At 40.4% G+C, this 14,118-nt stretch overlaps 1 protein-coding gene across 1 annotated transcript; it reads right to left on the bottom strand.

The window, feature by feature from the left end:
• Positions 1-12,158: 12,158 nt before the first annotated feature.
• Positions 12,159-13,909, bottom strand: LOC135087429 (uncharacterized). Its single transcript, XM_063982188.1, has 3 exons — positions 13,756-13,909; positions 12,351-13,677; positions 12,159-12,266 (listed from the first exon to the last, which is right to left on the bottom strand). The coding sequence occupies exons 1-2, from the start codon at positions 13,907-13,909 to the stop codon at positions 12,521-12,523; spliced, it is 1,311 nt and encodes a 436-aa protein (XP_063838258.1). The 3' UTR covers positions 12,159-12,266; positions 12,351-12,520.
• Positions 13,910-14,118: the final 209 nt, after the last annotated feature.

Genomic DNA, 14,118 nt, shown 5'->3' with positions numbered 1-14,118 from the left:
TTAGCAAGTGGGTACCATCAAATCGAGATAGATAAGGATGACAGACAGAAAACAGCATTCAGCACCCAAGCGGGGCACTACGAATTTCTGCGCATGCCGTTCGGTTTAAAAACCGCGCCGGCGACGTTCCAACGCGCAATGGATAACGTACTGCGTGGGTTACAAGGAATGCACTGTTTAGTCTAACTTGATGACATCATAGTTTACAGTAATAGCTTACAGGAACACATTCAGATTCAGAAAGATATTTGATCGCTTAAGAGAAACCAACCTTAAAATCCAATTAGACAAATCTGAATTCTTACGCAAGGAAGTCTTGTACTTAGGGCACACAATCACTAAGGAAGGTCTCAAACCGAACAATGACAAAATTAAAGCCATCTTAGATTTCCCTATTCCCACAACTACAACAGAAATCAAAAGTTTCTTAGGTCTTATAGGTTACTATAGGAAGTTTATAAAAGACTTCGCCAAGATAACACAGCCACTTACCACTTGTCTAAAAAAACGTAATAAAATAATAATTGATGACAAATACAAATCCGCTTTCGAGACTTGTAAAGAACTTTTAACAAACGCACCATTGTTACAATATCCCGATTTCGAGAAACCGTTTGTTCTAACAACAGACGCCTCTAACTTCGCTATCGGAGCCGTATTATCACAAGGAACTGTAGGCAGCGATAAACCGGTCGCCTACGCAAGTCGTACACTGAACGAAGCCGAGACGCGATACAGTACCATCGAAAAAGAATTACTAGCCATAATTTGGGCAGCAAAGCATTTCAGACCGTATTTGTATGGTAGGAAGTTTACAATCTACACCGATCACAGACCACTAGCATGGTTAAATTCAATAAATGAACCCAACAGTAAACTCACTAGATGGAAGTTACGTTTAGCGGAATTTGATTATGACATCATATATAAAAATGGTAAACAAAACAGCAACGCTGACGCGTTATCCCGAATTAAATTAAACGCACTCACCGATGATGATAATATGTCAATGCAGGTAAATATAGACAATGATAAACCATCAAGTATAGTGACAATTTCATCAGATTCCAGTAATTCAATTAATTCCCAGAAACGCGTAGAAAAAGATGATTACGGAGCTATTAGATCACCATCAAATAGTAGCACAATATCAGCACCAGAAAGTAGTTCACATTCCGCAACAGCACACTCCGCTAAAGACATAGATACCATAGGTATACCCATATTACATGAAGCAATAGACACAAAACCCAATCAAATCATAGTAGATTCTTGGGGATTAGACAAGTTAGAAGTAGTCGATGTTTCTAATTCCAAACAACGCATTTTAGAAATCAATTTACCATTAAATCGCCCTGATCTAATTAAAGACTTCTTAAAACGATATACCCGACCTAAAGTAAAACATTTTATCCACTTCACTGACCCTAATCATCGTAAACTATTTGTAGAAACAATAATAGCATTGTTTAGAAAAGATACTGTACATTTCTTTGAATGCACAGAGCGTATCATTCATATAACAGATGAACAAGAACAACGCGCTATAGTACTAACTTATCACACCGGAACAACATGTCATCGTGGAATACGAGAAACAATAATGCGTCTTAAACGCACTTACTTTTGGAGTAAAATGGAAGAAACTGTTTCAAGCATCATAAATGCATGTGAAACTTGTAAACAAATGAAATATAATAGAAAACCTTTTAAGCCCGAACTACAGTTAACGCAGTGAACGTCAGAATGGCGGGTGTATGGTCACAGAAATGAATAATATAAATATGAATTTTTAATACCTGAGGTGTACCTTTATGTACCTTTAGTTATTAATTTTGTACTTCCCTAATACGGGAACAATTTAAATTACAAAATGAGCCGCCAACCTGATATCAGGTTGGCGGGTGTATGCTGAAATTGGACGAAACAGGTAAGTTATGGTTTTCTTATATTTACCATTATTTAGTACCTCAAATGTACCTCACAAATATATTATGATAAACCAAATGCGACGAATAATTAACGAGAAAATTGATACGAAAAATTTGATGTCCACCATTTTTTTGATGGCCACCATTTCTTTTAACAAGTTAGAAAGTTGACACACACAGATAATACATACCATACAGATATTTTTTAAGTCTGTTTTTTATGGCATGCACACTTGTGCATTTGCCAATGCCAATACTTTCCTAAAATCTAAAAGTATTGATAGTAGCGCCCTGCTGTAAATGTCATAAGGTTGTCCAACGTGGCAATAATAGGGATGTTGACTGGGTAATGAAATCGAAATTCTATTCAGTCCGTCAGACAGATAATAAAAATATTTTGGAGACATTTTTTTTTCATAATCTAATAATTACAGTATTATATTGAGTTGAAATGTCGCGTGACGTCACTTTTGAGTAAAAAATCTACTCAAGCGTGGCGTAACGCGCCATTTAAACTCGATGAAGGACTGTTATTATTTAATTATGAAAGAAAATAAAAAATATGAGTTTAATATTTCTAATATCTGTCTGACGGACAAATAATTGAAATTTTGTCATTTAGACTATTGGAACTATTATTCGTGACATCGTATTCGTCTTCTTCTTCTAATTTTATTGTCTTTTCTCCTTCGTCTTCTATTCTTATTCTTTTTCCCATGGTTCTTCTCATTATTATTATTATCTTCTTCTGTCTTCATTTCTTGTTTTTTTTTGTCTTATTTCTTCTTCTTTTATCTTCTGTATATTATTATTTTCTTTTTTCTTCGTTTTCTTTTATTTTTTCTTGTTTCTTCTTCTTGATATAATATATTTATGATAAGAAGAAAGATAAGAAGAATAAAAATAGTAAAAACAAGATGAAATACAGACAGAATAAATGAATGAAGAATAAGACAAAAAAAGGATAAAAAGAAATAAAATATGAGAAGACGAAAGAAAAAAAATAATAAGAAGAAATAAGACGAAAAAAAAACAAAGAAAATTAATTTTATTATGTATCCAACTTATAACGTATTACTTCATTCAGAGCTTCCTCGTTGTGGATAAAAAAATACTAGAAAACGATTCTAAGAACTCCACTTGCATTTCAGTCGGCCGCTTGGTTGCGGGTTCGATTATCGCACATTACAAACAAATTGTATGCATGAACATATATTTTGTTTGTATTGGACTGGGTGTTTTCTATGTATATGTATGATTTAAAAAGAAAAGCATTTAATATGTTTATATCCGTTGTCTAGTACCTATAGTACAAGCTTTGCTTAGTTTGGGACTAGAAGCGCAGTCTAAAATGTCCAAGGATATTATTTATTTATTATTTCTTATTCTTCAACAGATAATCAAGAGAAAGAGGTATTTATTATAAATTGCTCTTCCAGCATTTCAATTTTATTATTCAATCTTGCTTGATGATTAATAATGATTTTGCTTGATGAAATCTTATCAAGTTTCTTTACATGGTTACAACATTTTCACCATTCCTTTGCACCAATTTGTGAGATTCACCTGTAGGTAAACCTCAATAAAGCAGCTATTAAGAAAGAAAAATACTTAAAAATAAACATAACCCTCTTTCTGACGCAGTCGGGTAATAAACTAAATGTAATCTTAACATTTCAGTCCGACTTACCTGTCAACTCAACGACGTGCTTTAAAATCAAAGATTGAGTTTAAATTACGCCATATTTTACAATACACATTGAAAACAATATAACTCGCTTGAGTTTTTTTTTTGTATTTTCATAAAAATAACAAATAATCATGAAGATTCACAAAATTTCTGCAGTGGTTGACAAATCTCGTAATTTGTTTTGACAGGTGACAATAAAGCCATAGACAATTTCCTTATGAAAGCCACACTTCCAATATTTTTGTTTGCCATGAGATTCTGGTAGACCTATACAGGAGAGCACTTGGCACTACTATAAATCAATACTTTTAAAGGCTAAATGACAAATTTTCAATTATTTGTCCGTCAGACAGATATTAGAAAATATTAAACTCATATTTTTTATTTTCTTTCATAATTAAATAATAACAGTCCTACATCGAGTTGAATTGGCGCGTTACGTCACGCTTGAGTAGATTTTTTACTCAAAAGTGACGTCACGCGACATTTCAACTCAATACAATACTGTAATTATTAGATTATGAAAAAAAAATGTCTCCAAAATATTTTTATTATCTGTCTGACGGACTGAATAGAATTTCGATTTCATTACCCAGTCAACATCCCTATTATTGCCACGTTGGACAACCTTATGACATTTACAGCAGGGCGCTACTATCAATACTTTTAGATTTTAGGAAAGTATTGGCATTGGCAAATGCACAAGTGTGCATGCCATAAAAAACAGACTTAAAAAATATCTGTATGGTATGTATTATCTGTGTCAGTGTCAACTTTCTAACTTGTTAAAAGAAATGGTGGCCATCAAAAAAATGGTGGACATCAAATTTTTCGTATCAATTTTCTCGTTAATTATTCGTCGCATTTGGTTTATCATAATATATTTGTGAGGTACATTTGAGGTACTAAATAATGGTAAATATAAGAAAACCATAACTTACCTGTTTCGTCCAATTTCAGCATACACCCGCCAACCTGATATCAGGTTGGCGGCTCATTTTGTAATTTAAATTGTTCCCGTATTAGGGAAGTACAAAATTAATAACTAAAGGTACATAAAGGTACACCTCAGGTATTAAAAATTCATATTTATATTATTCATTTCTGTGACCATACACCCGCCATTCTGACGTTCACTTAACGCAAACTCAAACAAAACCATTTCAGGAAATTTTTATGGATCTGTTTAGTATAGAAGGCAAATACTATCTTACAATCGTAGACGCGTTTAGTAAGCTAGGACAGGCTATGGAAATACCTAATAGATCTACACCGGAAGTAGTTAGAGCATTGCTAAGGTATTTCTCATTCTATGGAGTTCCGACAAAAATCAATTGCGATCCAGGCTCAGAATTCAATAACGCCCTTCTAAAAGAAATGTTAACATTTAATAAAGTGGAATTACACATAGGTACTCCACATAACCCCAACTCAATGGGAATCGTTGAAAGATTCCACTCAACACTAATCGAGATTTACAGACTGGCTAAATTCGAACAAAAATTCACAGACGCAGCAGCCGTAATGACGTATGCAATATTGGCATACAATCAAACGATTCACTCAACGACAGGTTTAACGCCTTTTGAAGTAACTTTTGGACACACGGACTCTTCAAGCCCGTTTAACGTAGATTTTAATCAGCAATATACGCAACAGCTAGTAAAGGAACATGTAAGAAAAACGAAACATTTATACAAATATTTAACCGACAAAATTATCGAAACTAAAGAAGGCATTAGAAACAAACGCGGCGGTGACACTGAATTCGACATCCAAATGGGTGATACAGTGTTTATAAAAGGCGTGAATGAGAGACGAAGTAAGGATAAACCCCGTTATCAAAAAGTACAAGTCTCAGGTGAAATAGTTAGAAACACAGTCCCTGTAATATCAAAAAATAGACCCACTAAAGTTCCAATTAAAGACATAAGGCGTCCTCCGCAGGTGCCTCATCCTGATGATGATCCTGACAATCCGCGCCCGGGCCCTTCAACTCGACAAAATTGAAAGTAATCCGGGATTGCTACCAGTAAAGGAAGGCCAAGCACTAATAAGTGAAGAAAACTGGACGGTGATAAAAACCTTAAATCTGACCAACATCCAAAGGGATTTAGATCATAACGTAGACAAATATAGGGAATTTAAACCTCACATAAGTAACACGGTTAAAATAGGAAATGCATTTGAATATAACAACATTAAAATGCAAACTGATAATATAATGCTCATTACTGTAGAAAAGTTTAAGCAAGTAGTACCTGTAAGTCGTAAAAAGCGCGGTCTAATAAATCCATTGGGATCTTTCATTAAAGCTATCACAGGTAATCTCGATAACGATGACGCTGAGAGATACGATACCATGATTAAAGAATTAAAAACGAATCAAGACGCTATTGCAAATAAAGTAACGATCTTATCCGAAATGGCGGGTATTATAGCCAATAATACCAATGCTACTCGACACAATTTCGCCCAAATCAATAAAGAGCTATTAATAATTAAAAAACAGATAAATCAAAGTAACTTAGAAAAATTAGAAAACAAGATCATTCAAGTATTTCATTTATTTATTCATAACTTTCAAACGATCTTTACACATTTGGACGATATTGAAACCGCTATAGCTTTTAGTAGACTTAAGGTGTTACATCAATCAATAATCGATAATAAGGAATTGTTAAATGTATTAAAACAGATTTAAATAACTAATAAGTTAGTATTCCCAGCAAAATTAGCGAATTTAATTAAAATTGAACAAACCATAGAGTTAAAAGCATATTTTAAAGAAAGACAGATAACGTTTATTATGAGCATTCCCTTGGTTACACCCTACATATATAATTACTATAGAGTAATTCCTTTACCCATCCTTAATAAAAATAATATCACCACCATCCTTGCACCTAAATTCCCTTTTATCCTGGTACAAGAGGCGAAAACTTGGTCGCTCCCCTCACCATGCCAGGAGATCGATGAAAACCTTCATCTATGCAGAAACGTGGATACTACTACACAAGAACAGGACTTATGCACTTCAAGCTTAATTAAATCTGAAACTAACACTTCCATGTGTAAACCAATAGCCGTGGAAATCAATAACTTGTACATCAGATCTTTTTATGAAAACTGGTGGATTGTGTATTCCAGAAATCCGGTAACCCTGAAGGAAACCTGCAAGGGGGAAATCACGAGAAAACAACTTCCTGGCACTTACCTGGTTGGAATGGACGGAGTATGCGATCTCCAAATACAAAAGGTAACTCTCAGACGACGCCACTCTGGAGCGAGAGGCTTCAAATACCATAAAACAGCAAAGATAAACTTACCTGAAGTAGCACAAGGCCCTGTTAACGCAGATGAAGTAAAACCTGTAAACCTCGACGACATCAACTTGGACAACTTGCAGCTTTTGGCGTACGCGCTGAAATCTCCCGAAAAACAAGTGTTAAGTGATGTAGTGATAAACATAAAAAGTGTTAGTGTTGGCACGGTAATTTTATATGTTATAATTGTGTTAGTTATAAGTATAGTTATATTTTATAAGATAAAGAAAATGTACCCAAATTTATGTAATCGAAACCCTCCGATTCCAATTAAGCAATCGGATGATTTCGAACTTAAGAAGGGAGGAGTTATGTCCTCCAACATGCCATCACGCATTATCCAAGTACCTAAATAAGCATTAAGATAACGAAATAAGCATATTAAGCATATTATATTACAATAACAATCTAAACTACTGATGCTGAGTCGGGATAATTGAAATCAACATCCTGCAGTTCCCGGTAGACGCCTCACGCCACCGGACCGATAATCAGCCCTATATAAGGAGCCCGTGATGATGGTATTCATACATTAGATTTTAGGCTTCCCACTTCGAAGCACCTTAGGCTAGTACCGTTCAATCGCTGAACATTTAGTTGTAATTTCTGTACTTTATAATTTCATTAAAATCATTGAAAGTTAAAGTTGTAGTTTTTTTATAAAGTCTGCTCGCCGCACAAACTTGACTATCTAGTACGTAGATACAAACACTACAGGTAGCATTGATGTAAACAGGAGGTAACCTACTAGTATTACGTATATTTCATTGTAGTAAAACAATTTAATTCGTTCAGGAATATGATCATTGTGATAATATAAATTATTTAGTTCGATAAGGAATAATGATCAAAACGAGTCTCAGTGGCATTGCAAATTACAGTTTAAATAGGTACCCTTCAACTGGCAGGCAGACATATTCTGTCTGCGTCAGTTTGGCTCAAACGATCTTCGATGATTTAGTTTTAACAAGACTAATTACTTAATAATAACAAGTGACTTTTGGTAAGTAACGAGTTTGTTAATCAACATAACGCCTGTGACTCATGCGTACGCGCAACATAATCAAAATCAATATTACTATGGGTTGGAGGTTTGGTATTGTTTGTAAAATTAAATATTAATTGACTTGACGTTGATAATAATAATGATTTTGATAAATAATAATCGGCAAATAGACTGTGAATGTACATTCTGTAAGTGTAATGATTGTAGCTACCTCCCTTTTATTTTATTTAATTTATTGGGTATATATACCCAATTAATGATTATAATCATTAAAATTATTAATTACTCACTTTTATCCTCGTCGCCATTGTGGTATCTTAAATAAAACACTGATATAATTATGTTCACTGTGTAAGCTAGTGCAAGCACTGACGTCCGTCCCGTGTGGCGGCCCGACTACGACTGACCCCCCACCGCGCCGTACTAGTCAGTGTTGCCATAGCGCACACACTTTATTTGTGTAGTAGTACACCACAGGTACCTAGGTACTAGGTAGACCTACCTCAGCGTTTTGAATTTTTGCGTTGATTTAGAATTTTTCACAGTTTAGAGGCAATTAGATTTAAGAAGTGTTTGATATGAATTTCCACTTTAATATCTCTACGCGTTCATGTGAAAAAGGGTAGGTAGTAAATTTATAATTATTAAAAAAATATTTCATGTCATGTAAGCAAAAATAATATTTTAATATTTTACTAGCGGCCGCCCGCGACTTCGTACGCGTGAATCCCGTTTTACCCCCTTCATCTATCTTACGGGGTTTACATTTTTTCACAAAAATGTTTTTTCCCGTTAACTCCCGTTCACGTGGGAATTTTGCAGTATCCTGTTGTATTTTTTTTTATTTGTGTTGAGCGGCTATTCTAGTTCAATAAAGTCCTAGTATCACTGCGACCGTTATCGATCTATTGTGATCGCCGCTGTTTTCCTTACAGTTCGCCTCCGAGTCCTGCATCCATTAGGAAGTGCAGTATCTTTTGGGGGGCGATATGTTTTACATCTTGTGGGCTTAGGATGTGTTTGCCCAGGCGTAAGCTCCGCTTGCGCATCAGAGGTCCGCAGTCCGTGAGAATGTGTAGTGGCGTTTCATCTGCCTCTTGGCACATCCTGCACGTTCTTGTTTCGGACAGTCCCATAGTGGACAAGTGCTTGTTTAAGCTGCAGTGTCCAGTGAGGGCTCGAACTAAGATGCGCATTTTGGTCCTACTCAGTCCTATGATCTGCTTAGAGCTTTTTCGATCATAGGCTTTTATGAGAGCTTTGGAATGAGTTAATCCTGGCGTGTCTGACCATGCCATAAAGGATTTGTTTAAAATAGATGTTCTCCAGGGTCATTCGAGCGAGACTTTTGGGAACACCACAAAAGGGTTCTGGACCATATTGTGTTCCCTCCGCTACCGCTCTGGCTAGTTCGTCGGCATTTTCATTGCCCTCGATTCCCGCATGACCTGGAACCCATCTCAGCGTTACTCTGTTCCGTTCTCCTAGAGTATTTAGTCGACTCATGCAGTTTTCTACCAACTTTGAGGTGATTAAGTTGGAGTTTAAGGCCAGCAGCGCGGCCTGACTGTCTGAGTTAATGTAAATTATGTGGTTGGCATAATTTTTTCGCAGGTTAGCTTCCGCACATTCAATAATGGCGTAGACTTCTGCCTGAAAGATAGAGGCAAATTTGCCCAGGCTTTGAGATAGCCTAAGCTTCGGCTGCTCTCCATACACGCCAAAGCCTACTTTAGGGCCCATTTTTGACCCATCAGTAAACCATATAAGGCTGCCCTTCTCACAGGTGACTTGCTTGTTCAGCCAGTCCTCCCTGTGTGGTATTTCCACTTTGTAGTTCTTTTGGAAGCTACAACTTGGAACCATGATGTCAGAAGTCATGCAAAGAGTAGGTGTGCTCTTTATAGCCTCCAGTAATGTTCTCATTCTCTGGGATATGCAATGGAAGCCCCCCTGAGCGTCTATCCTGTAGGCACTTGCCTCCGCCTCCTTAGCAATGTGCATACTTAGGGGCGTTAGGCACAGTAGTGCGTTCAGGGCCGCCCCAGGTGCGGTTGACATTGCCCCAGTTGCCATGAGACAGGCAAGCCTTTGCAGACTACCTAGTTTATCTGTTACTGTCTTTTGGCTGGTTTTGTGATACCACACTACAGAGGCGTACGATATAGTCGGCCTCACGATAGTGGTATACAGCCATAAGACAGATCGGGGATTCAAGCCCCAATTGTTGCCCATCATGCGGCTACAGGAGCCTAAGGCAATTTTTGCCTTTTGTATGATGTTATTAAGGTGAGTATTCCATGTAAGTTTCTGGTCGACAGTGACGCCCAGATATTTGACTTCCGTGGAAAACTCGATCTCTTTTCCATTTAGAGAGGGTTTGACTAGTTTGTTCAACTGTCTACGCCTGGTAAATGGAATAATGACAGTTTTATCAGCGTTAACTGATAAACTGTTTCTTTTGCACCACCCACCTATGGTGTTTAGCGCTCTTTGCATTATGGAAGATATTGTACTTTGGCAGAAGCCCCTTACTATGACAACAAGGTCGTCAGCGTACCCTTGAGTGTCAATGTTGAGGTCGGCCATTTTATACAGTAGTGTATCAACCGCCAGAGTCCAGAGAAGGGGCGAAAGCACGCCCCCTTGCGGGCATCCTCTGGTGGTTGTAACTTCCATAGTGGTTTGAAGCAGAGATACCTTAGCTCTCCTGTTGGAGAGCATCGACTCCACCCATCTCGTGGTCGTCAGGTCAAGGCTTTTTGCAACCAGACCTTCGACCAGCAGTGTAGTAGGAGTGTTGTCAAAAGCTCCCTCTATGTCTAGAAATGCGCAAAGCGCGATTTCCTTGTCTTCCAGTGCCTTTTCGACCCTGTCAATCAGGCTGATCAGGGCTGTTTCCGTAGATTTACCTCTGCGGTAGGCATGCTGTGTGTGGTGAATAGGTTTCGTTTTTAGTGCTACGTCCCTAATATAGATGTCAATTACCTTTTCCATAACCTTCATAAGGAAGGATGAGAGGCTTATTGGCCTAAAGGACTTTGGCAAGGCGTAGTCCTTTCTGCCAGCCTTTGGAATGAATATGACTTTTACTGTGGTCCATCGTTCCGGTATATGTCCCCAGGCCAAGCTGGCTCTGAAGATTTTGACCAGATGTGGAGTGAGGATTTCCATCCCCTCCTTCAGTTGAGCAGGGAATATGTTGTCCTCGCCACACGCTTTATATGGTTTAAAGGAGCTGATGGCCCATTTTACCTGGTTGGGTCTTATGATTATAGCAGCCCTCCGCCAGTCGTCATTCTTCGGCCTGCGAAGGTTGCTATGTGTAGTCGCCGAGCAATTGCTGCCCACCGATCCAGGGAAGTGGGTTGCTGCCAGCAGCTCCAATGTGTCGTTTTCACATGAAGTGAAAGTTCCATCGGGTCTTTTCAGAAGCCCAATCTGCCTAACAGGAGTTTTGGAGATCATTTTTTGGAGTCTTGCTGCTCGAGGAAGACTTTCGACATCCTCGCACAGTTTCCTCCACGATGCTCTCTTTGCTTTCCTGATCTCAGTGTTATATTTGGTTAGAGCTTTCTTATATGTGTCCCATTCATGGGATTTTTTAGCTCTATTAAAGAGTCTCCTGGTTTCTTCTCGTAGCTTTTGCAGCTTAGAGTTCCACCATGAGACTTTACTTGTGGATGCTTTGGTTTTCACAGGGCAGCTGTCCTCGTAGGCTTTGGTTATTCCTACTGTGACTACCTCCACTGCTAATTCCAAGCACTCCACAGTTCTGATGATTTTTGGGATCACATCAAGGTTGGTTTTTAACTGGTCCCTGAAATGGTCCCAGTCAGTAGCCCTTGGATCCCTGTAGGTTTCGATTCGCCTTGGCAGCGATGCTTCCAGGTTAAATCGAATGTGTCGGTGATCTGACATAGAGTTTTCATTACTTACCTGCCAGTCGATGACGTGCCTGGCTAAGGCATTCGTTGCGAAAGTTATGTCAAGAACTTCTTGTCTGTTACACGTTACAAAGGTCGGTGTGCATCCTAGGTTGAGTGTATGCAGATTGTTAGATAGAAGGAAGTCATAAAGTAACTCACCTCTTTTGTTGATGTCGGTGCTCCCCCACGAGGTGTGGTGGGCATTGGCATCGCATCCCACAAGCAGGTCGGCGTTGTGTCTTTGTGCGTAGGCCACAGCGTTCACCAGGTCTTCTGTGGGATTGGGCTTATCACCGGGGAGGTAGGCTGAGCAGACGATTACTCTAGCCCCACTCCACCCTTGGAGATTGATGTATCCTGCGACCAGGTCGTCATTGCAAAGCTCTGGAACAGGTAAAAGGTCAATATTTTTGTTATGAACGATGCACGCCCTGGGTCTATAGCCACCATTATTGAAGAGAATCTTACCGGCGGCCCCTAGCCCCTGGATGTTGCCGTTGGATATCCAAGGTTCTTGGATCAGAGCGAGGTCTATGTTCTGTTTGGCAAAGCAACACTCCACCACCGCAGTCGCAGCTGCTGCATGATGGAGGTTACCCTGCAAGATCCTCGCTCTGCTGTTGTAGGGAGCCATTGGCTTAGCGTAGGGCGGGTGTGTGAGGCTTCTTGGGTAGGGGACGTGGACGTCCTCTATTCCCTCCGCCTCCTCTTACCCCCCTACGACTTGTGCCGCCCCTCGTGGCTCCACCCCGGCCTTTGGTCGACCTCAGCGGAGGCCTTTGGCGCGAGGTCCCCGCAGGGCTCCTCGTTGCCTCTTGCACTCCAGCAGAAGTCGACGGCCTAGGTGTTTCCACGTTGGGCTGTTCCGCGGCAGAGCCCCCCCTGACATTAAATATTACATATTTAAAGCCAAGGCCAGCTCTGCCGTTATTTGCACGGAGAGTCTCCGCCGACGGATCGTCCAACGAGAAGGTCACCACAGTCCCTCCCGCCTCGGCCCGCTTATGGAGAACTCGCCATAGCCCCGGGTTGAGACCATCATTCTGCGCCTCCAGCAGCGGCAAAGCCTTTTCGACCGTTGCCGCCTCGCTGATGGGTATGAAAGTGGTCCCCACCTGTGGCCTAGGCAGTTCGCTCTCGGGTATGGTCGAGAGTTCCGCCTCAGGCCACGGTTTGATTTGCCTGATCTCTCCTACAAGCCAGTCATGGCTTTCCTGGTTCTCACAGTTAACCAGGACCCACCCCGTCTTGTAGGAGAAACCAGCAAATCTTGGTCGCGGGACTCCCTTCTTCCCGGCCATCTTGGCGATGGACTCGAGAAGGGCGTCATGCAGCAGTCGCATCTGGTCCTCGCTCATGGGGGCCGAATTTCGGACACCCACTCGCACGGCGCCAGCTACAACGCTGTATTGTACCTTAGGGAGGGGGGTTGCCGTGACGTCCAGCCTAGAGGTTTTCTTCGGCTGTTCCCGCGGGGATTCTTCCTCCGAACGTAGGCGTTTTTTCGCCTTTGGATCGGGAGGAGGATTGTCGACCGGAATTTGATCCCAGGGCTTCCTGCAGAGAGCAAGGGCTTGTTCAGCACCAAGTTCCGCTGCAATCAGCCTCCGGAACCTCTTCCTGGCCGCACCACAAAGCCTGGCACGCTTTGTGTCCTTCGGGGTCTTTGTCGACCCTGTTTGTGGTTCAGAACTAGTGCCCCCCACAGACATAGCCGAGAGACTCTCCGAAATTTTGGAGCAAGGCGATTTGGAGGTCAATGAAGGCTCTCCGTCAGGCCTGTCCAATTGTTCCCCTAAGGGAGGAGTTTTGGGTGTTTTTATAAAAGTATTCATAAAAGTTCCCACGAGTAGCTAGGGAAGTAATCGGTCACCCTCGGCAGAGCCCCGCATGCCCAGGGAAGAGCTGAATACTGCACCGAATCGCTCTGGTCTCGGGCAGGCACCGTTCAAGATTGAGCTCCCTCTCAGCCACGCGTTCATCGGCACGGTTCGCATCACACCTTGAATTAGGGGGAAATCGTCCATGGTACTTTCCCAAGGTAGCCATGACCACACTTTTTGAGGAGGCTAAGGACCTCAAGGTTTGTGGTATCCCTAGGAGAGGAAGGAAATGCAAAAGCAAAGCAGGATTGGGGTAGGAAAAGGGTGTTAAGGAGCATGGGATGCGTCTGACCATTTCCGTTACGTCTGTTTCATAAGGAACCAGACCAAAAACAGGCGGCAACCACGAGAAG

The sequence above is a fragment of the Ostrinia nubilalis genome (assembly GCF_963855985.1).
Source record: "Ostrinia nubilalis chromosome W unlocalized genomic scaffold, ilOstNubi1.1 SUPER_W_unloc_8, whole genome shotgun sequence".
NCBI lineage: Eukaryota > Metazoa > Arthropoda > Insecta > Lepidoptera > Crambidae > Ostrinia > Ostrinia nubilalis.
This window is presented reverse-complemented; position numbering and strand designations above follow the sequence as displayed.

What these genes read in the sequence shown, in the direction of transcription:
- LOC135087429 (XM_063982188.1), bottom strand. Translation starts at nt 13,909, where the DNA reads ATGGACGATTTCCCCCTAATTCAAGGTGTGATGCGAACCGTGCCGATG. An exon ending in CATGCGGGGCTCTGCCGAGG is followed by an intron (nt 13,678 to 13,755) that starts GTGACCGATTAC and finishes CTCCTCCCTTAG; the next exon opens with GGGAACAATTGGACAGGCCT.